Source organism: Lynx canadensis, chromosome A3 (assembly GCF_007474595.2).
Source record: "Lynx canadensis isolate LIC74 chromosome A3, mLynCan4.pri.v2, whole genome shotgun sequence".
In the NCBI taxonomy this organism is placed as follows: domain Eukaryota; kingdom Metazoa; phylum Chordata; class Mammalia; order Carnivora; family Felidae; genus Lynx; species Lynx canadensis.
Window position 1 is genome coordinate 104,401,154 of NC_044305.1, and position 25,868 is coordinate 104,427,021.

The window sequence follows — 25,868 nt, forward strand, 5'->3', positions numbered from 1 at the left end:
CTTTACTGAGCTCAGAGAGAGGGATGGAGGCAAGGGCGGGTCTCAGATCTAGGATTTCCAACCCCAAGCCCAGGGCTTTGGCTTCTCCCCTGCTGCTTCCCATCTCAGACCCCAAGGTTTTAATTCCCAGGCCATTCATCCACATCTAGCTGACGCAGGGCATCTGTAATAAGCATACCTCCCTGAGCTGCCAGAGGCCACCACAAGAGCTGAGACACCAACACCGAAGTGTCCTGAATGGAAATTCCCCAAGACACCCTTGGGCCCTGGGCTTGAGTTCAAACAAAGAAATGCTTATGTTCAAACTTCTTTACAGATCAGCAGCAAGGATGTGACTTCAGAGCACTTAGCATCAGTGTCATAAAACATGAGGATTGATGACCCTGTGTGACTGGGGTGAATGCCAGGGAGAACAAGCAGACTCTGAGTTGGCCAACAATGTTTCCTGTGTATATTTTGTGCACAGGGCCCCAGCCTAGATTCAGCATGATATACTAGTTAACATGTGCATGGAGCCCCTTAGCATATACAACACTCTCACTTACATGGGTACACCTGATTATCACAACAATACAAGGGGGTGGGCCAAGGGTTAAGGAGTGTTTCCCCCCGCTATGGACATAAGGAAACCAAGGCCCAAGGAGGTGAGAAGCAACATAGCTTAGGGCACAGAGCCTTTGATCTCCTGACTTCCCGTTACCCGGTCCTCTTGCCAACACAGAGAGGTGGGAAAGCCAAGTTCAGCCAAGAAAAATAAATTTACCCAAAGAAACTCACAGACTCACATGGTGGACATTGTACAAACTGTAAGTGTCTGCAGGGAAGTTGCTGAGAAGAACTATAGTTGGCCTCATTCAGTCCTGTCATTCTGGGGCTGGTTGGTTCCTCTGGACTGGACCTGTATAAGGGTAAGAAAAGACATAGGAAGAGATTAGAAGTCCTCCAAATGAGAGAGGGAATAGGAATCTTCTATCACAGGGACCTAAGAAGTGAGATAAGGGGAGGGGCTCTGAAGACAAGGTGGCCTCAAGTGTCCCTCTTTCCATTACCTGTTCACTATTCCTAGACTCTTATAAACCCTTGGAGTTAATATCCAAATTAGATGAGGATTTGGATATGCCTTGGGTGCAGATGGAGGTATGCAGAGATATCCTCTCTTCCTGACCAAGGTGTAAACAAACAAGGTCACTGGGCAAGCAAAAGAGAGTTTTCCATAAGTAGGCAGTGAGGGGCCCACTACCACAGTAAGAATTGGAGAATTGTCCACATATCAAGCAGCTCACTTTTCTCATGCCTTCCAAATCTTTCCAGACCATGAGAACCATGGGAGGCTGAACTGCTCAATTAAGGCACATGAAGTTCCTTTCCTTCCAGAGATCACTGGTCCTGATTCTAGGATTTTCAAGATGCGGCGAGATCCCATGATGCCTGTAAGGGGCAAAAACTTATTCCCAGAAGTTGATTCTGACCTCGGACACTTCATCTCTTTAGTACTTCTTGTGGAATGTATCACAATGATGATAAATTTTCTCAGTTTCTGTTTAATTCAGAATGCCTCAATTTGCCCTTCTTTTTTGAAAGACATTTTTGCTGGGTATAGAATTATAGGTTGGCCAGTGATTTCTCTTTGAGCACTTTGAAAAAATGTTATTCCATTGTGTTCTGGCTTCTATGGCTTTTGTCACAAAGTCTACCATCATTTGTATTATGTCCCTGAATGTCTCTTTCCTCTGGATGCCTTTGAGATTTTCTCTTTACCATTAGTTTTCAGCAGTTTGACCATGATATGCCTAGCTGTGGCTTTCTTTGTATTTATCCCCACCTTGGTTTTGTTGAGCTTGTTGAAAATGTGGCTTGATATCTTTCATCTGTTTTGGAAATTTTTCTGCCATTGCTTCTTCAAATTCTGATTCTGTCCCTTGCTCTCTCTTTGCTTCTTCTGGGGCTCCAATTACACCTTTGTTGGGCTCATTTACACGTCTTCCTTATCTTCTTTTCTGGTTTTTTTCCCTTTGATATTCACTTATAATCCATTCACATTTACTGTAATTATTGATGTGGTTGGATTTCCATGTGCCATTTTGCTACTTGTTTTCTATTTGTCTCTTTTTTGTTCTCCGCTCCTCCTTTACTGATATCTGTTGTGTTAAATATATATATTTTTAGGTACCATTTTAATTCCTCTGTTGATTTTTAACACTGCATTATTTGGACTTACTTGCCTAGTGGATCCTTTAGGGGTTACAATGTACACTTTAATTCATAACAATTTACTTCAGAGTAATATTAACTTAATTCCAGTAAAATATAAAAAATTTCCTCCACCATATTGTCTTTTTTCTCTTCTCCTATATGCTATTATCATCACATATATTACATTCATATATGTTATAAGCCAAAGCATACAGTGCTATAATTATTGGCTTATGCAAACATATCTTTCAAAGAAATTAAGGGCTGAAATAAGAAAAAAACTGTATTCAGTCTTTTAAATTTATCCAAATAATTTAAATTGCTTCCATGCTTCTTTTTTTTTTTCCTATGGATTTGAATTACTTCATTTCAGCCTGAAGGACTTCCTTTAGTATTTCTTGTAAGGCAGGTCTGCTAGCAATGAATTCTCCTCGTTTATCTGGGAATGTCTCTATTTTGTCTTCATTTTTGAAGGATGGTTTCAGCTAAACAAAGAATTTTTGGCTGGGGCTCCTGGGCGGCTGTCAGTTAAGAGCCCGACTTCGGCTCAGGTCATGATCTTGCAGTTCACGAGTTCAAGCCTTGAGTCAGGCACTGTGCTGACAGCTCAGAGCCTGGAGCCTGTTTCAGATTCTGTGTCTCCCTCTCTCTCTCTGCCCCTCCCCTGCTTGTACTCTGTCATTCTTTCAAAGATAATGAACATAAAAAAAGAAAAGAAAAAGAAAAATAAATTAAAAAAGAGAATTTTGGGCTGATGGGTTTTTTTTCCCTTTCAGCACCTTGAGTATGTTATTCTACTGCTTTCCAGCTATTTCCATTATTTCTGATGAGAAGACAGCTATTAATCATATGGTTCCCTGTATGTGTTGTGTCATTTTTCTCTTGCTGCTTTCAAGATTTTCTCTTTGTCTTTTTATTTCAACTGTTTGATTGTGATGTGGATAGGTGGGGATATCTTCATGCTTATCATATTCGGAGTTCTTTCAGCTTTTTGGATCTGGATATTCATGCTTTTCATCAAATTTGGGAATTTTTGGCTATTATTTCTTCAAAAAATTTTTTTTCTTTGTCTTTTTGTTTTTGTTTTTGTTTTTTGTTTCTCTCTCTCTCTTCTATTCTTCTGGGAATTTCATCACATATATATTGGTATGTTTAATATTGGCCTAAAGGTATCTGAGACTCATTTCAATTTTCTCCAATGTTTTTTCTCTTTTCTTCATATTGGATAATTTCTATTCATCTATCTTCAAGTTTACTGACACTTTCTTCTGCTAGCTCAAGTCTGCTGTTGAGTCCTTCTAATGAGTTTTATTTAAAAAATTTTTGCAGGGGCACCTGGGTGTCTCAGTCGGTTGAGTGTCCGACTTCAGCTCAGGTCATGATCTCATGGTTTGTGGGTTTGAGCCCTGTGTCGGGCTCTGTGCTGACAGCTCAGAGCCTGGAGCCTGCTTCGGATTCTGTCTCCTTCTCTCTCTGCCCCTCCCCTACTTGTGCTCTGTCTCTCAAAAATAAATAAATGTAAAAAAAAATTAAAAATTTTTTAAATGTTTATTTTTTTAATTTTTTTTAATGTTTATTTTTGAGAGAGAGAGACAGAGTGTGAGCAGGGGAGGTGCAGAGAGAGAAGGAGACACAGAATCGGAAGCAGGCTCCTGGCTCTGAGCTGTCACATAGAGCCCAATGCAGGGCTTGAACTCATGGACCGTGAGATCATGACCTGAGCTGAAGTTGGACACTCAACTGACTGAGCCACCCAGGCGTGCCTAATGTTTATTTTTGAGACAGAGAGAGAGAGAGAGAGAGAGAGCACAAGTGGGGGAGGGGAAGAGAAAGAGAGAGACACAGAATCTGAAGCAGGCACCAGGCTCTGAGTTGTCAGCACAGATCCTGATGTGGGGCTCAAACCCATGAACCGCAAGATCATGACCTGAGCTGAAGTAGGACATTTAACCGACTGAGCAACCCAGGCACCCCCCTTCTAATGAATTTTAAAATTTCAGTTATTTCATTTTCCGTTTTCAGAATTTTCATACAGTGTTTTTATGTTTTCTGCCACTATATTGAGATTCGTCATCCACTAAGTCACCAGTCACACTTTCCTTTATGTCTTTAAAAATGACTTTCTTTAGTTCTTTGAATATATTCATAATAGCTGCTTTGAAGTCTTTATCTGCTAAATTCAACATCTAGCAATGCTCAGAGATAGCTTCTATTGGCTATTTTTTTCCCCTTAAGCATGAATCACATTTTCTTCTTTCGTGGCATGCCTTGAAATTTTTTATTGAACCCTTTCACGAAGATGGCGCCAAAGGTGAAGAAGGAAGCCCCTGCCCCTCCCAAAGCCAAAGCCAAAGCCAAAGCAAAGGCTTTGAAGTCCAAGAAAGCAGTGCTGAAAGGCATCCACAGTTATAAAAAAAAAGATCTGCACGTCACCTACATTCCAATGGCCCAAGATACTGTGTCTCTGAAGGCAGCCCAAATATCCTTGAAAGAGCACCCCCAGGAGAAACAAGCTTGACCACTGTGCCATCATCAAGTTCCCCCTGACTACCAAGTCAGCCATGAAGAAAATAGAAGACAACAACACTCTTGTGTTCATTGTGGATGTCAAGGCCAACATGCACCAGATCAAACAGGCTGTGAAGAAGCTCTATGACATTGACGTGGCCAAGGTCAACACTCTGATCAGGCCCGGTGGAGAAAAGAAAGCATATGTTCGACTGGCTCCTGACTATGATGCTTTGGATGTTGCCCACAAAATTGGGATCATCTAAACTGAGTCCAGCTGGCTAACTCTAAATATAAATTTTTTCAACATAAAAAAAAAAAAAAAAAAAAGAGGAGTGCCTGCGTAGCTCAGTCGGTTGGGCGGCCAACTACATACAGCTCAGGTCATGATCTCGTAGTCTATGAGTTCGAGCCCCGCATCAGGCTCTGTGCTGACAGCTCAGAGCCTGGAGCCTGCTTCCAATTCTGTGTCTCCCTCTCTCTCTGCCCCTTCCCTGCTTGCTCTCTCTGTCTCTCTCTCTCAAAAATAATAAACATTAAAACAATTTTTTAAAAAGAAAAAGAAAAAAGAAGTTTGTTATTGAATAATGGGTCAGACACATGTGCAGTTTCATGTCGTGGACAGTGTCTGCTTCTCCTGCACGTCACCTTTGTCGTCAGTGTTAAAGTCAGTAAGAGATAGATATGGGTTCCAGTTTGTTCTCACTTTTTCTCCCTTCATATCCAGCCTTTTCCCCTATATTCTGGTCTTGCTGACCTACAGCAACTTCAGGCATATGTGGAGGCAACAGCCTTCCATAGACTTCTTACCCCACTCCCCCAATTGTGTAAGGTCTCATTCTTATAATAAAGCCTTTATTCTATATCTCTCATAGTGGTTCTGCTTCCCCGATCAACCATAATGGTGCAAGATCCCAATTCTCTGTTAAAATTTAAACTTCATCTTTGGATTCATTTGGTCCATTTCCTTTTATATTTTTGGAAATATACTAATTGTAGTTATTTTGAAGTCCTTATCTGCTAACTCCAAAATCTGGGTCATCTCTGTAGGCTTCCATTAAGTTCATGATCAGCCACTTTTCCTTCTTCATATGTCTAGCAATTTTTTATTGCGTGCTGAATGATGTGTTTGTTATGCATGTGAATGGTAAGTTGTAGAGGCTCTGGGTTACCTTCTCTCCCTCAAAAGAGTGTTGAGTTTTGTTCAGGAGTTAACCTCCTGGCAAATCACACTCCTCTTGTCCAAGCTTGCTTTTAGGCTTTGTTAACATATGTCTGTTTCAGCTTTTTTCTTATTTATGAAGTGTAGCTGTTCTCTTGAGGAATTACCTTAATCCTAAACTATGGCTTTTCTGGGACCTCAACAGAAAGCCTAAGTTGTTCACCAGTGTTTGACTGGGCTCAACCCTTGATATTTTCTCACAGTTCTAGGAGATTTAGTCCCCCCAACCGCTATTTTCTGTAAGCCCTCCTGGAGTCTCTCTCTGCTCATGAACAGCCTAACAATTGACCCGAGGGATATTTTCATAGATTTTGGGGGCTGCTCCTTTTCTGTGGCTCCCTCATTTCCAGACTCCTGCCCTCTCAAATCATGGCCACCTTGGCAGTCTCGAAGTCTTATCTCTATCTCCTGAATCCAGTGTGACCAACAGTGCTAGGATGTTCTGCTGCTCAGCATCTTGGAAAATATGCTCAGAAATAAAGAAGAAATGAATGTGGGGATCATTTAGTGTGATTCTCAAGGATCATTACCCTATGTTAATTGATGTCCAGTGTCTACATATAGTTGCTTTACATGTTTTGTCTAGACTTTACAGTTGTTTTCATTGGTAAGGTAAGTCTGATGCCAGCTACTCATCGTAACTGGAATCTTCCTTTTCTGCATTCACAGGGGCTGAGAGAGGTAATGTCATTTGTATGGTTAAAAACACAGATGTGGGGCACCTGGGTGGCTCAGTCGGTTAAGCGTCCGCCTTCGGCTCAGGTCATGATCTCGTGGTTTGTGAGTTCGAACCCCACGTCGGGCTCTGTGCTGACGGCTCGGAGCCTGGAGCCTGCTTCCGATTCTGTGTCTCCCTCTCTCTCTGCTCCTCCCCTGCTCACACTCTGTCTCTCTCTCTCTGCTTCAAAAATAAATAAACATTAAAAAAATTAAAGACAAATAAAAACACAGATGTATTTAAACTCACCTATGTTCCTGCTTGGTCTCTGAGTGTCAACAGGATGTACGATGAATCCTTTCTTTGTGATAACAACAGAAGCTTCATCCCCTGTTGGATCTCTCAAATGGGTGAAAGGCACTGTTCTAAGTGCTTTACATGCACTAATTTATGTTACCCTCATACTCACTCAGTGATATATGTATTATCATTCCCATTTATAGTTGCAGAACTGAGTCTTGTTGAGGCTAAGTTACTTGCCCAAGGTCACATGTCTAATAAGTAGAAAAGCCGGGATTTGAATCTAGACAGTCTGTTTTCAAAGCCTGCACTATTTTTTTTATTTTTTTTTAACATTTATTTATTTTTGAGACAGAGAGAGACAGAGCATGAACAGGGGAGGGTCAGAGAAAGAGGGAGACACAGAATCCAAAACAGGCTCCAGGCTCTGAGCTGTCAGCACAGAGCCCGACCCAGGGCTCGAACCCACAGACTGCGAGGTCATGACCTGAGCCGAAGTCGGATGCTTAACCGACTGAGCCACCCAGGCGCCCCAAAGCCTGCACTATTAACCACCATGCTACACTGCCATTTAAAAACGATCTCAGTATTTTTTTTGAGAGAGGCAGAGAGAGAGAGAGAGAGAGAGAGAGAGAGAGACCCAAGCAGGCTCCACACTGTCAGTACAGAGCCTGACGTGGGGCTCAAGCTCACAAACCACGAGATCATGACCTGAGTTGAAATCAAGAGTCAGATACTTAACAGACTGAGCCACCCAGGCACCCCTCAATATTTTTTTAGATTTTGTTAAAAATGTAAGTTATGACAAAATCATTGTTTGAGCAGACTATTAAAACTATAGTTTTTCCTCCCAGGCTGCATTTGGAACATACAGAATCTGTCAGCTTCCTTCATTTCTCTCAGGGAGGTTCCCTCCTTTCTGCCACTACCTGGGTGCAGGCTACCTTCATCTTTCACCCCAGCTCTTCCCTGTTATCATCATGGGCTTCTCTGCCTCCAGGCTTCAGAGCACATTCAAACCCCAGCTCTGCCTCTTACCAATGTTGAGCACTTGGTGTACATTTCTGAAGCCTCAGTTTCTCCTCAGCTTCATGGAACAGAAAACCTAAGTAATGGTGATTTGTTTATTTTTTTAATATACTCTGAAGGCAGTGTCACAGAGAGATGGGTGGTGTGCCTCACAACCCCTGCCTCCCCATCCACCTCCTGTGCTGACCGCATTGGCTTTTTGAGGTCCCTGCCTTGCCTGATGTCTGCCTGTTCCTTGCCAGTTGCCAGTCTTGTGACTGGGAGCTTCCTTCTAAAGGTTTAATCCCCAACTGAGGGCTCCAGCTGTTTGTTCTGCCCTTCTCCTCCCCACCTCCAGGTTGCTCCACCCTCCAGCCCAATGATTGGGCTGTTTTTCTTGGCCCCAGTCCTCACCATACATACATACATACATACATACCACATCTTCTTTATCCATTCATTGTCAATGGACATTTGGGCTCTTTCCATACTTTGGCTATTGTCAATAGTGCTGCTATAAACATGGGGGTGCATGTGCCCCTTCGAAACAGCACACATGTATCTCTTGGATAAATGCCTAGTAGTGCAATTCCTGGGTAGTAAGTTAGTTCTATTTTTAGTTTTTTGAGGAACCTCCATACTGTTTTCCAGAGTGGCTGCACCATTTTTCATTCCTACCAGCAGTGCAAAAGAGATCCTCTGTCTCCGCATCCTCGCCAACATCTGTTGTTGCCCAAGTTGTTAATATTAGCCATTCTGATGGGTGTGAGGTGGTATCTCTTTGTGGTTTTGATTTGTATTTCCTTGATGATGAGTGATGTTGGGCATTTTTTCATGTGTCGGTTGGCCATCTGGATGTCTTCTCTGGAGAAGTGTCTATTCATGTCTTTTGCCCATTTCTTCACTGGATTATTCATTTTTGGGGTGTTGAGTTCGATAAGTTCTTTATAGATTTTGGATACTAACCCTTTATCTTATATGTCATTTGTAAGTATCTTCTTCCATTCTGTTGGTTGCCTTTTAGTTTTGCTGATTGTTTCCTTCATAAGTGATGGTGATTTAAATGAGACCAGGGTTTAGTTTTCTCAAGCAATGAAAAATCCAGAGGTAGGTAGTTGTTAGGTTTAGTTTGGCAACTCAAGTCATAATTTAGGAACCTGTGTCCTTCTCTCATGGCTTCAGGTACAGCCATCATAACCCATTCTAGAAAAGACTGAGGAGAAATGGCAAAAAGGCATATGTCAGCTGAGTCTGTCTTACTTTCTTTAAGGTAGTTTCCTAGAAATCACCCAATGATTTCTGCTTATATCTCGTTGGCCCAGACTGTGTCATATGGCCATCTCTAGCCACAAAGGAAGCTGGGAAATGCTTTTCTTTTTTTTAGCAGAATACATTGTTGCCCCCAACAAAATGAGGATTCTGCTAGAGAGAAAGAAAGGAAGAACAGATCCTAAGTCTATGCAACCAGAATTCTCTGCCATAGGGGTAAATGGTCTCATTTCCTTCATAATTAGGATTGACATGAGGATGATAATTCTTTTAAAGCATCTAGCAGATACCTGGCTCAGACAATGGCAGTGAATATTCTCAGCCTTGAGGAACGTTTCTAATAGCCCATCTAAGAAAGATCTTCACAAAAAACTATGTAGAATGCTCATCAGGACCACCCACAGAGTAAGGGCTCAATAAATATTTGTGGCATTGACTTGTTTAAGACCTACCCAAGGAGAGAGCATCAGTAAAGGCTGGTAAGACACAATCTAAAGCCTTTTTAAAGCCCTGCATTGGAGGAAGTCGACTCTCTTGACTTGATATCACTTTACTCAGTCGGTAGGGTGATAAGACTGTGGGCCTTGGGCCTAGATACTACAAAGAGACAGACATAGTAGCTTGTCTGTCCCAAACTACCCCTTACTTTGTCCCTCATTAGAGAGCTCTGGTTCTGGCCCCAGGTTCAAGTGTCTCCCTTCCTCCTTTAGCTACAAGTAGAGCTGGGCCTTCTCCCTTGCCCTGGTCCTGATTGATCTGAATCATCACGTTTGCATTAATTAGGTTAGATCAGGTGCTATAGCAATGAGACTCTCAAAACTCAATGGCCTAAGGACAAAGAAGTTTATTTGTCTCTCCTGTGACCATCCTGAGGTGGGTGTGCAGGTTGGTGAATGGCTCTACTCCACGCAGATATACAGGGCCCAGGTGCCTTCCACCTTGTGGCTCTGCCAACTTCTTCATATCTGAACTGAAGAACTGAACAGATTCAGATAATTTTCTGAAATACATTTCGTTCACGAATTCTCATACTTGTTATCTAAAACTCAGGAATCTGGTAGATTTGGATGATACAGTATACTGCCCATGACCTGACATTACTACAATAACTTTCATATCTGAATTCAGATATGTGTCGATTTGGATAGTGAGGATCCTCGGGCTATCCACCCTGGCAGTGGAATGAGAAAGCTTAACTACCTACCTTAGTTCTGTTCTTTGGGTCCAGCACCTTGCCTGCTGTCCTCCATGGTCCCAGCCTTGCCTTCCATTCCCTGCCCATTTCCCTCTCAGCCACATTTCAAGTTAGGTGTTGGGAAGTGTGTCCTCCTTCAGGGCCATAGAGCTTTCCAGGTTTTCTGCTAGTGCAAGTTAGAAGGGCCCAGAGTTATTGTAGGTCTCGATTACTCACAGGCTTTTGGGAGCCGGACTTCTGGCTTCTACCGCAATGTAATTCCCTCAAACACCTGGTCAGTTTCTGGTCCATTTACTTCTAGTCAGTTTTGTGTTCAGGAACCACTACCAAAGTTCTTTTCTGAATATGGTTCTCCCATAGCTGCTTTATTTCCTGGATTCCTTGTTGTACCTGTTGTGTCTCACTTGAGGCCATCTTTGTTTGGCTGATAAATCTCAAAGGACTTTTGAAAAATGCTTTTTGCAACAATCTTATTTCTATAGTTTGGCCCAAAAGTGTTTGCTTTTCCAACATTGTGAAGCCTTCAGTATATGGTGTCTCCCTCTTCCCTTCTACCTCTATTTTCAAAATAGCCAGCTCTCAACTCATTTCTCTCTTTCTTTAAGAGAGTTTTTTTAAGTTTATTTCTTTCGGGGCGCCTGGGTGGTGCAGTCGGTTAAGCGTCCGACTTCAGCCAGGTCACGATCTCGCGGTCCGTGAGTTCGAGCCCCGCGTCAGGCTCTGGGCTGATGGCTCGGAGCCTGGAGCCTGTTTCCGATTCTGTGTCTCCCTCTCTCTCTGCCCCTCCCCGTTCATGCTCTGTCTCTCTCTGTCCCAAAATAAATAAAAAACGTTGAAAAAAAATTTAAGTTTATTTCTTTCTCCCTTAACATCTCAGGGTGAGTGTTCCAGGCTGGTGGGCAGTTCTGTTCCATGCGGTCATTCAGGGACCCAAGTCCCTTCCATCTTATGGCTCCACTCTCTCCTCCCCTTCCAGACTTGTCGTGATCTACATGGCTGAGGCTGGTCATTGACATGTCTGGGTTCTAGCCAGTAGGAAAAGAGAAGACAGAATGAGTTAGAGACTCACTCACTGACTTAGGGCCTCCATCCCCAAAGTAGCACCCATTACGTCCACTGGCAAAAATTTAGTCACATGGCCACACCTGATTACAAAGGGGTCAGAGAAATGCTGTCACCACTGGGCAAACATGTGTCTAGTTTGTACTTTTTTTGCTGTAGAAGAGAGGAGAATGAGTTTTGGTGGAGAGCTAGCAGACTCTCCTGCAGTGGTGGTCTCATTCCTCTCACTGACAACAGATTTAGGCATCACATGTGAAATAATTCCAGCCATGAAACATGAGGAATTGTTCATGAGAAGAATTAACCCAGTTGTTAATTGGTAAGTCTTCTTCACTATAAAAAAGGAAACATAGGAAGAGATGGTCCCTTCTTTTTTCCCAGGACATTGTCATGTCAGGATGTGATGTCTGGAATTAGGCATCCATCTTGTGGTCATGAGGGGAGCAGGAGTAAGGTTGATGATTTGAGGCTGGAGGTGTATGTAGGTAGGTACATGAGCCCAGGTCCTTAATGATACTACTGGATCTGAGCTGATTGTCCCTGGTGCCACCCTCCTGCTGGACTTCTGTGTGTGACACTGTACAGTCCCTTATGGGTTAAGCTAAAGGAATGGAGGTTTTCTGTTACCTGTTGCCACAAACCTCCCACATTTCATCTGAAGTTGGGCCAGAGCAGAGACTGTGTGGATGGGTTCTGTGTGGCTCCCGGGAGTGTGTTTGATTGGAAGAGTTGGGCAATACCATAAAGCAAAGAGAAGTAGGCTCCTTTGGTGTCACTTCCTAGGTTATCCTGGCTCTGAGGAAGGAGCATCTCCGGGAACAGGGCCCATCATGCCTGTCTTGGGATGTTTTCACATCCATCAGCTTGTCAGGTTCTCAGAGCTTACTGACAGGCAGGTAAATGTCATCAAGTGGCCACATTTTAAAAGAAGGAAAGGAAGGCTCAGAGCGGTGGTGTGCCTTAGCCAACTCTGCTGACAGGTTAGGGTTGGAACTAGGGACTTGGCCCTGGTTCTCTTGGACTCCCAGTCCAGTGCTCCTGCTAGTGACACCAGGATAGCCTCTGCTAAAATAGTCGGAGGAAAAGCATCACCTGATGTTCCATTAATTATTTCATAAATTCGTCGAGGCAGGTAATACTTATACCTTCAGGAAGTTTACAATCCAGTGGGAGAACAGAAACAAATAAATGAACACAGAAGGAAATAGCTAAACTCACACAGTGAGAACTATAAAGAGGGAAGAGGATGGGGGGGTGTGGTGGAGACCAATAAGGGGGAGCAGGTCAAGGAAGCTACTTGGCAGAAGTGATGCTTAAGCCGAGAACCAAAGGATAAGTAGGCACTAATTAGCTGGGTGAAAAGGAAGAGGAGGAGGAAGAAGAGCATTGATGGCTCAGGGAAGGGCATGCCCAGAGATGTAGAGGTGGGAGAGTGGGGCCCACTCAGGTAGCTGCAAGCATGGCTGGGGTCATGTGAGCAGGAAGGAGAGGACGGGCCCAACCACACTGGTCTAGTGGGGCATGGCAGGATTGAATTAAAATCGGAGGCTGTGGAGCTGGATCCTTTGGGTTCAAACCCTGACGCTGTGTATTATCTGCTGTGTGCCCTTAAGCAAAGAATGAACCACTCCGTGCTTCGATCTCTTCCTCTTATCAAATCCCTACCTTATTGGGAGCTGCGAGAAATGAAGAAGCTGAGTGGTGTTGAAGTGCTTGGTACGTAGTAAGTGCTTAGTAAATGTCAGCTGCCCTTATGGGCCGTGTTAAGGATTTTGGTCTCTGTTCTGCGAGCAATGGGGGTTACGTTGATCAAGACCCTTTTGGTTGCAAAGAACAGCAACCCAACTCACACTGGCTTAAGCAACAGTAGGGGGATTTATTAGCTCCTGTAACTGAAAGATACGGGTTTAGCTGTGCCATCAGGCACAGCTGGGTCAAGGCATATGACATTGTCAACTGGACTTGGGCTATTTACTCGTCTTGCTTTCTCAAGAAATAACCTCATTCTCCAGCTTGCTGTCCCCACATGGTGGCAGGGTGGCCATTTAGCTACCATAGTGAAAGAGAGTGCCTCTTTCCTGCTTGTCCCAGGGCCACTCATGGAGGTCTGTCATTGTCTTGGCCCCCAGCTGGTACCCATTCTTGAACCAATCCCTGTGGCAGTGGAGGGGTGGTGTGCAGTGGGAAAAGAGGAATTGGTGGTGATTGACCAGTTATATCCCCAAATCTCCGAAATCACTGGCCTGAGGCTGGCGGGAGCAAGGGGTTCCACAAAGGAAATTGGACGGCTGTCGTTGAATCCAGGCAAACATAACCAGGGTCGAGTCGGAGAGCCACTAGGGGTTGTAAGCAAGGGAAAAGCAGGCCCTGATGTCCATCTTGAGATGACCACTCTGGTAGCTGAATGGGGGGAAGAGATAGGAGGAGGACAGAGTGGAGATGGTCACTCTATTGATGGTTGGCATCACGAATCCAGGAGAAAGGGACAATGGCATGGCCAGCCTGGGGGCACTGGAGCAGAGAGGGGTGAGAAAGGCGCACAGTGCCAAGGTGTGTTGGTAGACTGGGCAGCAATGGGACAGGAAGATTCCGGTCTAGACCAGGGTTTTGGACTGAGCCCCTAGGACGGGGAGCTTGAAGGAAGGGCAGGTTTGGGGGAAGGTTGATACTTCAGCTTTGTAAGCGCTGCATCTGAAGAGCCTTGGGACATCCGTGGGGAGGAGTCCGAGAGGCGTTTCTTTGGGATGTGGAATTCCAAGGGCATTCTTGTCTGGTTCCTATGAAATATGAGAAGGAGAAATAAGTTGAGTGATGTCTGTCTGCCCAGGAGAATGTCCTAGAACCAAGGGTGGCCTGCTCTCTGGGAGGGCTGAGACAGGAACAACTTGCTGGGCTGTTTGCCGGGAACAGGTCCCTCAAACAGCATGTGTGAAGTCCAATCCCTCCCTTAAAAGTCAAAAGACCTTTTGAAATCCTTAGGCAGCTAGGTAGTCAGTAGGCTGGGGCAACCAATGAATGTTGGTCAAACTGACAGGGTCCCAACCCACAGGAGCTGACAGTACAGCTGTGGTGAGAAAGGAGAAGCACGGGACGGCATGGAAGATGTCTGGGCAGACAGCCCAAACACAGCAGAGTGGCATGGCTCAGGCAGCAGAGGCCAGGGGGCTTCTGAGGAGAAGGGGGTTGATGCAGGGCTGGTATAATCTGGGGAGGCTTCCTGGAGGCAGAGCTGGAGCGGTATCAGTATTCTAGGCATAGGAAGACCATGACCTTAGGTGCAGGATGCAAGGCTTGGTTTGGGGTATGTCCCAGCCCACCCCAAAACAGCTGAGGCTGAGTTGCTAAAAACTTTCTAAATTGGACCAGGACACCAGGCCTCTCAGAGCCTCCCAGACACCCTGAGGTCTTCAAGTGAGGGCTCAGGACTCCCCAGCCTTCTACTATCATCTGGGGTAGAGCGACTGCTCCCTCCACATTGCCCCTCATCTTTCCCTACCTCTACAGCAGCTCTCAGCACCCTGCACTGCAGAGATTTCTCCATATGTGCCCCTCCCCTAAGCCTGCCCCATCCCCCAAGGCAGGGAGCCAGCAGGGAACACTGTCAACACCCAGTATGCTCCCGGCTGAAGGAGGCACTTGGGGGATGTTAGGGATGGGGCAAATGACCCTCTAGAAGGGGAGCTACAGGCAGCTGGGAAAGGCCTGGCCTGGCACTTCGTGGGTGTGGGGAGGATGTATGGGGCCTGGGGGCTTGTCTGCCAGCTTCCCTGTCCAGGTCCTGTGGAAGAGGGGAGTGTGATAGGGCCATCAACCCAGCCTCAGTGGACCTGGTTGGCCCCAGAGCTGGCAGGCCCCAAGCTAGTGAGAGAGCAGGGGAGTCAGTTTCCCATCCATTAGGCCCATGGCCCAGGCTGCTAATGCCGAGCGGACATTCTGCTCTCATCCCTGGTATCCACTTAGGCATCGTTAATATTTTACACTGCATAGCCAGGGGATCGATGTCTCATTTATAGCTCAGTGTTTATGAGCAGCCATTGAAGCTTTCACAGGGAAGATGCTCAGGAACACCAGGGGAAACTGAGGCAGGGGAGCAGGGGTTAGGGGCCAGCCTCAGGAGGACCCTCTTATGCCTTCCTTTGCTTGCCCAGTTCTGTTTCACACCTGGCACCCTGTACACACCCAGCTCCGAGAACACATCATAAGGGGCCATCAGAGCCTGTGACACAGGCCAGCCCTTGTCTCACTTGATCCCCTACAAACCCCTGGAAAGGTGGGATTAGCATCCCCATTTTAGGAAACAGGCTTAGAGAGGATAATGTACTTTCCACCAGACCATTGATTGAGGATTGGTGTCAACTAGCTGGGACACAGGCTAGATTTTGCTCAGCACGTAAGTGTGTAAATTAGAGTGCAGGAGGCTCTTGAGCCTTTCCAGACTTACACACTTTAGCAACTCATGTGCTCCAACAGCGCCGCGTTTCTCGGGCGATCATTAGCATCTCTGCTTGGAACTCTTGCCTCTTTGGTCAGTGAAAACTCACCGCATGCCCACATAAATGCAATTGAAAGCTGTGCGTTTACAGTTCTTTAAAAATGTCTGCAACAACAGACTTTTAACTAGGTGTGTTAAATAGTGAGATTGAACTACATAGGCCAGAAGACACCCGGCAGCCTCTCACCTCCGTTTCCACTGGAACCGTGCGTTAGGCTGCGTCAGCATCTGCTAGAATCCGGGAGGCCTGCGCTCCACCTGTGCGTCTTCCCCAGTCCGTCCTCTAGCCCTCGGTTTCCTGAACTGTAAAATGGGGAAGAGAAACGCCCAGGGGGAGCCCTTAAGGATTACAAGTAAACCTAAAGGTTTGGCTCACGGACGCCAGCTCCAGAAGGACCCTTGGCCGGCCGTGCACGCTGGATTTCCCACCCCACCCGGGCGCCGAGCTGTGTGCCTGGGGAGCATCACCCGTTCAGTATTTGTCGAACGAATGACCGAGTGGGTGGCAGAGGTTCATAAATGGAAGCTACCATTTTTCAGAGTCTAGGTCCAAACAGGCGTGGAGCGGGGCTGGATTTCCTAAAGCACCGGGCGAACTGAGGAACTTGGTGTTCCCAGCAGCCCGCTCTTCCCGCGGTCTCAGCTGGGGGTTGGTGAGGACACCCGGGGAGTGCAGCGCCCGCCGGAGGGCAGCAGAGAGCCACGGCTTCCGCCCTCAGGTCCGGGAGTTCGGATACTTGGTGGATCCCGGGCTCCGCCCTGCCACGGCCCCACCTCTCCCCTTCCTTTCTCCTTCCTTTCCTACACATCGCCCCTGGGCAGGAAGAGAGCGATCCACAAACGAATTAGCACTCCCGTGCACTTGGCAGCCGCTTAGCTCTTTCCCACATCCGGAAAGGCAGGCAGGCACCAGCCCCTCCGTGTGGAGGAGTCCGCAAGTCCGTGACTCGACCAAGGTCATGCAGCAAAACCAAGAGTGAAACTCAGTTCTGTAGTCTCTAATACCAAAGCCCACACTCCCTCCAAAAGTCTGGAGCGCACACGGGTTTCCAGAACTGGATAACTGTGGATACCAACTTTTCTATTTTCAACGGGGGGCAGACCAGAGCCAAGTTCAACCTCGAGCCGAGGGCTGATGGTGTGGGAAATACCCCAGGGAAAGAGGGCTTCCCCGATCCCCCGAAGGCCCGCTCTGCGCTGGCCCGCGGGGCGGTGAGCGGCGGAGGCCAGGCTCTGCACCCCTCCGCCAGGAGACTGGAGCTCCGACTCCCCGCACAGAGCGAAGCTGCGGCTCCCTTCCTCTCCGGCCTCCGGCCCCCCTCCCCAGCCACTCAGCCCCCACCTTGTACGGGCAGTTGGGTAAAACCACCGACCGCGCGGCCTCCGGGGGGGATGGCCGGGTGGCGATGGCTGTGCGCCAGGCTCGGTCAGGGGGCTGGGCTGTGAGGGGCGGGGCCACCTCCCTCCGCCCCTTCCCGGGCTCGCGCGGGAGGGGGGGGGGGCGCGCCGGGGACGCCTCCCCGGGTGGTCGCCTTGCCTAGGCCAATGAGCGCGCGGGGAGCGATGGAGGCTGGGGCGGCCGGGAGCACCCGGGACCCCCGCAGCCGCCGCGCCCCCGTGTCGCCGCGCCCCCGTGTCCCCGCGCCCGCGGGGCTGGAGAGGGGGCGAAAGAGGCGCGGCGCCCACGCCGGCCATGGAGGCGTCTCTGGCCCGCGCCGGCCGCCCGAGCTGCGCTCCGCGCCGTCGCCGCCGCGCCTCGAAGTTTGCCGGCTGACTCGGAAAGTTGCGCTTGGGCTCTGCCGCCGCGCCGCGTCCAACCTCCCGGCCTGCCCAGTTCGCCGCCGCCGCCCTTCGCGGGGCCTCGGCCCCGTCGACACCCGCAGCCCCGCCTGCCGGGGGATGTGAGCCGCGGCCTCCCCCAGAGGCCGGGCGGGCTGCACTGGCCCCGGCGCCTCCCGAGGCACGCGCGGGCGAGGGGCACGCCCCGGCCCCAGGCAGCCCGGGTCGCCATGGGCATCCAGGGCATGGAGCTGTGCGCCATGGCCGTGGTGGTGCTGCTGTTCATCGCCGTCCTCAAGCAGTTCGGCATCCTGGAGCCCATGTCCATGGAAGGTAACGCGTGGCCATCCGCCCCTCCGCCGGGGCCAGCAGTGTGTAGGGAGGGAGCAGCAGTCGCGCTCCCGGGCGCGGGTCTCCGGGGCCCCGCGAGGTGAGGCCCTCGGGCACTTTGCGCTCAGCGGCTCTGGCCTCCAGAGCCGCCGCCCCCTCCCGACTCCTGAGGGCTGGGCCTGGAACTAAGGGGATGGAGAGGCCTGGGGCTCCAAGGAGCACCGGAGGGGGTGGACTGCGGCGCTAGGGTGGGCGTGAGCGAGATGCCTGCTGACACCCTGAGCCATTCTAGGCCGGCAGGTCCGGGCCACCCCGGGTGAGCACAGCCGGCTTGGGCCGCCCGCCCGTTGGTGGGGAGGTGGCTCGGGGTGTAGATGACAGGAAGGATCCTCAGCCCAGGGTGCCTTATGATGGCGAATGATAGGAGACCTCAGCCACATCACGGGGGTTGCCCCTTTTGCCCCCTGCCCACATCCAGTTCCCCCTCCCTAGGCAAGGCTCAGGCCCAGGGGCTCGGTAACCAAATCCTCGGCACCACATTTCTGTCCCAATAAAATATTAATTGAGGAGACAGACCTACTCTTAAATCAGACAGTGGGCAGTCACCCTGGGACCCCTGACCGGAGCCCTTCCAGCTGCTTCCCAACCTTTGGCACCTCCCTAAGACTTCTGGGCAGGTTAAGAGGAGAAGCCCCTCTAGGGCACACCCATTCTGAAGGGGACCTTGACCCCCCAGGGCTGTAACTTTCCCTCCCCCCCACCCCCATCCCCAGATCCAAAGAGGCGGTTGCAGCCCAGTACCTCTGCACGGTGGGGCCAGCCTGTCCTGTTCTGTCACCTACACTCCCTTGCTGTCCTCTCAGAGGAGGACGGGCATTCTGCCTGCCTCAGCACTCTGCTGACCTTGCCAGGCTCCAGCTCCTGGGACTGAAACTCAGAGACCCAAGCAGGAGAGGGAGGAAGAACCTGTCCTTGCCTCTGAACCACCCGGCAGCCTCCCCCCCACCCCCAGCCTGAGGATGTGCCCCCAAACTCCTCTGAGGGCAGGACAAGGCACAAGGGCTTGAAGCAAGGCCCTTCCTCCATTTTGCCTTCAGAGCCCAGAGCCGGCTCTTTACCTGAAGTCCATGGCTATGTGCCCCGAAGAAGCCATCAGGCTCCATCACACCTTTTCTAGGTGAGTTCGTGGGACCCAAAGAGAAGGGATGTGATCAAGGTGGTTCTGAGAGGTGCCACCTTGAGCTTTAAATTTTACTTGGAGAGGAAAATTGCCCACGCTGGGCCTGCACTTGTCTGGATGGTGACCCTGTCTGGGGAATCTGTGACAGGGGATTTAGTGGGAATGGGAAATGCCTTTGCTTGGGGTGAGATGGGGGGATGAGCATCCCCTGAGGACCCGCGCCTCCCACAGGCCACTAGCCTATCCTGTATACCCTATCTTTTGCCCACCTGGAGTCTTCGGTGGGTGAGGATGGTGGTTGGTGCTCAGGGAAGCCATAGCCCCTACATCCATCTTCCCCATTTCCTGGACCGTCGTGGGGCCACCAGGGGCCAGGAGGACTAGTGGCCTCATTCTACTTGGTACTGCAAAACCTTCCTACCTGATCCCAACTCCCAGGTGTGGGCCTGTGAAATTTGCCTTGGTGATGTCTAAGGCAAAAGGGATTTCTTTGCAAGGTGGATAGTATGCCCGAGACTACTGACGCTTTATTCAACCTGCTAAAAAAAAAAAAAACAAAAAAAACCCCACTTCAGGCTCGAACGGAGTGCCTCCTTTCTGGTACAGTTACCCACCTGTGCCCTTTGGAGTTGTGGTGCCTTGTGGCGGTGGGAGGAGCGGAGCCTCCGTGTCCGCCAAATCTGAGCTGGGATCCTGCCACCCACACGTGCTGGTGGTAAAGCTTCCTTACCCTTTCTGAGCCTCGGTTTCCTCACCTGCGAAGTGGGCCGTGGCAGACTTGTAACTAGTCAGTGGGGCTCTGAGGCCTCCAGCACCATTCTTGGCATGTAATAAATGTGCAAACTTTGTGAGCCATTGGCATCACCAGTGATTAGCAATGGAGTGATTACTGGCACTAACAGGACTGATTCGTGGTTGAAGACATTCTCTCACTGAAACAGGCCTCCCTTCCTGCATCAGAGGGCGAGGGTTAGACGTTCCAGATGTTCCGTGTTGATGGGGAGTGGTGTCCTTTAAGTGCCTGGAAGGCCCATTGGCCAGGCGGTGTCTAAGGGACTGTTAGATGGGGCTGCATGTCGTTGTGTGTGTGTCTCTTGTCCCCCCTGAGCTTCCGTAGTTCCCATCTGTGAGACACCAGAGTTACAATGCCCCTGGGATTGTTAGGAACTAATAGATCTGGGTTCCAGGGATGCAGCCTTCTAGAAGTAGCTGCCGAAGCTGAAAGGTCCTCTGTCTGTCCTGAGTCTCCTGTCAGTGTCTGTCTCTGGGTGACTCCATGGGGGGAGTTCCAGCCTGGTCTGGCCACTAGCTTACTGGGTGACTTTGGCGCCTTTAACATTCTTGAGCCTTAATTTCCTCATCTGTAGAATTAGGATAAAAGTATGTTTTCCCCTACCCGCTTCCCAGGGGTGTAGTGAACTAAAGCACTTTGGAAAAGTTAAAAGCAGAATTCAAATCTAAGGGACTCCAAGGGTAGGGCACCAGTAAAAAGTGACCCTGGGCTGGTAATCCTTGGTGCTTGTTTGCAAGCCTAACACCAGACCTTTTTGTCTACATCTGTGCCCCAAACTTGACTTTGGCTGCTGTGTCTCTTCTCGCAGTCCGGATTTCCTAAGTTCTAGACTCGTAGCTCTCAGCTGAAGGCAGTGTGGCACCTCAGTGGCCATCTGGTGATGTCTGAAGATGTTTTTGATTGTCGCAATTGAGGAGAGAGTGCTACTGGCATCTAGTGGGTAGAGGCCAGGAATGCTGCTGAACATCCTGCGACGAACAGGACGGGACCCACGAGAAAGAACGATCAGGCCCAAATGTCAGTAGTGAGGTTGAGAAGCCTTTCTCTGGAAGGAGCAGTAGGGGCTAGGTGGCCAGGGCCTAGAACAGCTGCTTTTCAGCCCTGACTTAGTCACTGACATGCTGTCATTAACTTGGAAAAGTCACTCTTCCTTTGTGAGCTCTGTTTCCTCGTCTATAAGTAGGGCGTTGGATTAGAGGCACCATCTCCCCTGGGAACTTTCCCTGACCGCTCTGGCCCCCTGGCCCTTGGGGTTGTGTTAGGTGACACTGTTCTGAAATTTTCTGTGTCCCCGTCCCCACCCCATATGGCCTTTCCAACGGTGTCAGTGACTTGTGTCTATACACTTATGGCCCCAAAGCGTGCCCAGCACTGCCTGGCAAACAGCAGGTGTTGAGTAAGTATAAACTATATGCCACGATCACCACACATTTAGTGAGCACTCTTTGTATGCCAGGCAGTATGAGGCCACCAGGAGCACAGGTGATGCAGGGGCTTGGCCCTCTCTTTAGGACATCCCTGGGCAGGTGCCCTCTGACGGGAGACCCCTCTGGCTGGGGAGGGGACAGGGAGGCTGAATTGTGACATGGGAGTATAGGCGTGTGAAGAGACAGAAGTGTGAAGGGGAGAATCAGGGCGCCCAGATGGAGGTGTGCACGGCCTGACCTACTGCCCCTGCTCTTCCCTCTTTGAGGTGGCCTCGCAGCCCTGGCTGACAGAGGTGGCCTGGGAACTTGCCGGGTCCACAGCTGCCTCTTGGCTCTGAGCAGGCCCGAGGGGTGGCCATTACTCCTACTCTTCTCTTGCTCTGTATCTCCACCCAGTGCCCTCTGTTGCCTTTGCCGGGGGCCAGCCGGCACTCTCCGTACCCCGGCTGGTGTCCTCCTTGGCAGGGTCTGCCACCCTTTGTCCCCAACAGCAGGCCCACTCTGTAGATGAGGAAACTGAGGCTTGGGGAGGGTAAGTAACTTCACTGAAGTTATCCAGCCAAGGAGTGGCAGAGCCAGGACCTATACCAACTCTGGCACGCCTGTCCTGGATGTGCCTCTAACTCCGCAGGGCCAAGGAGCTACGGACACGTCCTTGCCTCTTACAGTGAGGGCGCCAGCAAGGCAGAGTGGAGGCAGCCACCTGGGTCCAGATCCAAAGTGGGCAAAGCCTCTCTCATCGAGCTGCTGTAAAGACTAAATATGCTGTGTGTAAACTCTCGTAAAGCAACGCCCAGCACAGAGTAAGCACTTTAAAAGTCCTACCTCTTGTTATTTCTTGCCAAAAACGTGCTAGCCCAAATTCCCCCCCAGCGTCACACGTCACTAACCATGTACTAGAAGTTAGTGGGAGAGGAGAACGCACTTAACAGGCCCTTCATTGCGGTAGGCACCCTTCCTTATGTGCTCTGTAGAGTCCTCATCCTCCCCTCCGACAGGCCCAAGGCTCCTGGGCGGGGCTCTGGGAAAGGAAGGAGAGAGCCAGGCTCCTTGTGGGTGGCTTCTGTGGGATAGGAAGGCAGGACAGGAGCCTGAGGCCTGTTGTTGTTGCTGTGGGATGGGGGACTTGGGCAAAGCCCCCTCCCTCCCCAGGTCAGTGCCTCAACTGTTGCATATCTAGTGGCTTCAAAGCAGCTTAGCCACAATCTCAGATGGAGTCTTACCTCGAAGCCCAGGACCCCCTGACAGACAGAAGGGGCGTTTTGCCCCACAGCGGTCCCCACAGGGGCTCCTCAGTGAGAGCTCCAGGTCTAGGGGTCACCTGGTCAGCAGGGACCCGGCGAGGGCTGAGATCTGCCAGCTGGGTAAGAGGGATTGGTGCCAGCCAGTGGGGTCCGCACTGTGGACAGAGTTTTGCTGCCAGAGGAGCCAAGATGGGTGCTGGCTGAGCAAAGTAGGCGCAAGGGAAGGTTTTGCAGCTGCCTCCAGGGGACCCTTGCACAGCCGCAGGGGGCTTCCCCGGGCTCTCGTACTAGGTAGGCAACAAACGCCCCTCACCCGGTACCTGGTGTGCCTTCGCTCAGTGATTTAAAGATTTGGACCCACCTTTCACAAGCCCCTCTGTGCAGGTGGGTCCTGCACAGAGGGGGCCGTGCAGCGTGGGGTCAGCATCCTGAACTGGAACTTTTACTCCCCTGGGAGGCAAGCCCAGTTTGTGATTTGTCAGGTTGCCGTATAGAGTTGGAACATTCAGCTCTTAGAATAAAATTTTTAAAGCCTCATGCCTTGGCTCCTTGGGCAAAAATGTTTGTTTGATGGAGAGGTTAGATCTTTTGTCACTGAGCCCCTGCTAATCAGTGCAGTCGATGGGGTGGGGGATGAGTAATGTCCAGGACAAGCCTCTGGAGCAGTGAGAGAAGGGCTGAGGCCAGGGAGAGGCGGAAGGGAGGCTATGGACGCAGGTCGACTTCAGTTTGGCTGAGCAAGGCTACTCAGTGTTTTGAGGGAAGCTGTACAAAATGGCTATTTAGATCCATTAATTGCCAGCACGCCCCGTAATTGCACACGGTGGGCGTGATGCCTCTGGCGGCTCCTAAGAGATCTGGCTGCGTCTTGGCCGGAACAAGAAACAAACCAGAGGGATGGCCCCTTGGATTTCTCCCGTGGATACGCCAGGAGAGGGGTGTCCCCCGGTGTCCCCTGAGAGCATGTGGGGTGCCCAGGATGGGGCCGGATGCCGTGGGGGTCAAGAGGAGACCAGGTTCCCTGCTCCTGAGACAGCTCCAGACAGTTCCGTGGCCTTTCCTTGGAGCATATGTGTGTAGAGGGGGTGAAAGGAAGTGGGGGAGGGGAAATCTCTCTTCCTCTTCTCATAAGGCTACCAGTCCTATTGGATTAGTGCCCCACCCCTATGACCTCATCCTTACCTTCATTACCTCCCGGGAGCACTATCTCCGAATGTAGTCACACTGGCTTTGAACTTCAACGTATGAATTTGGGGGAGACGCAACTCAGTCCAGACCACTAGTAAACAGAGAAATATGTGTCTGGCAGGGAATCATGGCCGAATGGACAAAAGTGGAACAGAGATGAAGGATAGATAGGAATGGGGAGGGGGCATCTCGGAGGAGGTAACATTCGAGGAGATGCCTGAAGCAGGTGTGGGTTCCGAGGGAAAAGCAGTAGAGCCAGAGAAAAGAGCAAGTGGGGGCCCTGCAGAGGGAGTGTGCCCGGTGGGCTTGAAGGGCACAAGGGGGCCAGAATGGCTGAAGCAGAGGGAGCAAAGGCAGAGACCTGGGAGATGAGGTCAGAGCTGGGGGTGGGGGCACATTTATTGGCCATTTAAGGGCTTTGGTTTTTATATTCGGAGCTTGGGGGAGGTTGCTGAACAGAGGAATACACAAGGATATGTTTTCAGCAGCTTCCTTCAGCACTATTTGAAAACTAGACCTATGGATCCAAGGCAGAAGGAGGGCAACATGCCTGGAGAGATGCCGGAGCCCTGGACCGGGGTGGGAGCAGCGGACGCGGGAGAAGGGGTCAGAGGCGAGATGTACGTTGAGAGTTTAAGCTGGCTGGCCATGCACGTGGATTGAGTGCTGGGAGGAAGATCTATGCCCAGAGTTTTGGCCCAAGCACTCGACAGGATGGAGTCTCTGTCCCCCGAGCTGGGGAAGGCTGTGGCTGAAGGTTGGGGAGAGGGAAGATCAAGAGCTCAGTTTGGAAATGCTCCATCTGAGAACCTCCTAGACATCCAAGTGCAGATGACAGGCCGGAGTCTGCCTGCTACTGGAGTCTGGAGGCCCAGGAAAAGTTAGCCCTCCTTCCCCAACTGAGTCTTGATTTTTAAAGTAGCTCTTCCATTCTGCAGATTTAATGAGTGTAACATTGTTTCCTCGTTGCTCTCAGACGCATTTTTCATACTAATTTTGTTTTTGTTTTTGTTTTAACGTGAAATTTATCGTCGAATTGGTTTCCATACAACACCGAGTGCTCATCCCAACATCATACTAATGATTTTGACCACCTCTTTGCATACCTATTAGCCTCTTCAGTGTGCTCATCTCTAACTTGCCTGCCTGTATTCGTTGGTCATTTCTTTGGGGATTACTGTCTTTTTCTTATCTTCCAAGTGTCCTGTTTGGTCCAGACCAGCGGTGTTTTGTAAGGCTGCCATATAGAGTTGGACACTGTAGTGTTCTCTCTCTCATTTTCTCTTGTTCTGGGGACTCTAATTACTTTTAACACTTTAATCTCTATTAAATTCAAATATGTATTTTATATGTGCCTTAAAATAATAGTAAACACCAATGAGCCTATCCTGCCCACCCCACACACACCTCCACTGTCCGAACTAGAACATCACCAGCCTGCCCCTCTCTTGACTTTCTCTTCTCCCTCCCCAGGGGTTACCACCAGCCAGCCAGATTTGCACTTGTCGTTCCTGGATTTTCATTCTTATTTACCATTTTATCTCTTACGTATCCCTACAAATTGTTTGGCTATTCTTGGTTTTGAATTTTATAAGAAATGGAATCATACTGGTCTCTTAGGACTGGTTTTTCATCTAACAGTATGTTTCTAACTCATCCACATTGCCATGTGTTCTAGTTCATTTCATCCAGTGGATGTCCCACAGTCTATTTATCTGCTCTATTGTCAGTGGGCCTGCGGTCAATTCGAGCTATTTTTTTTTTTTAATGTTTATTTATTTTTGAGAGAGAGAGCAGGGGAGGGGCAGAGGGAGAGGAAGACACAGAATCTGAAGCAGGCTCCAGGCTCTGAGCTGTCCACACAGAGCCAGATGCGGGGCTCAAACTCACGAACTGTGAGATCATGATCTGAACCGAAGTTGGACGCCCAACTGACTGAGCCAGTCAGGTGCCCCCAAGCTATTGTTATGGTAGAACACTGGGGTGGCTGCACTCTTGTTTTTCAAGCACATGTACCTAG

The 25,868-nt window shown here is 49.5% G+C and overlaps 1 protein-coding gene and 1 pseudogene across 2 annotated transcripts in view; both read left to right on the forward strand.

Annotated features, from left to right (window-relative positions):
• KCNIP3 (potassium voltage-gated channel interacting protein 3) overlaps window positions 1–25,868 on the forward strand; it is an 82,748-nt gene that overhangs the window by 39,051 nt on the left and 17,829 nt on the right. Inside the window, exon 1 of one of the 2 annotated variants that reach the window (XM_030311184.1) lies at window positions 17,917–18,019. The exons of the other annotated variant lie outside the window; for it this stretch is intronic. Within the exon in view, the coding sequence (XP_030167044.1) occupies window positions 17,917–18,019 (103 nt within the window). Of the gene's footprint in view, window positions 1–17,916; window positions 18,020–25,868 lie in introns of those variants that run through there. 2 annotated transcript variants of the gene reach the window in all.
• LOC115510880 lies at window positions 4,493–5,031 on the forward strand (annotated as a pseudogene).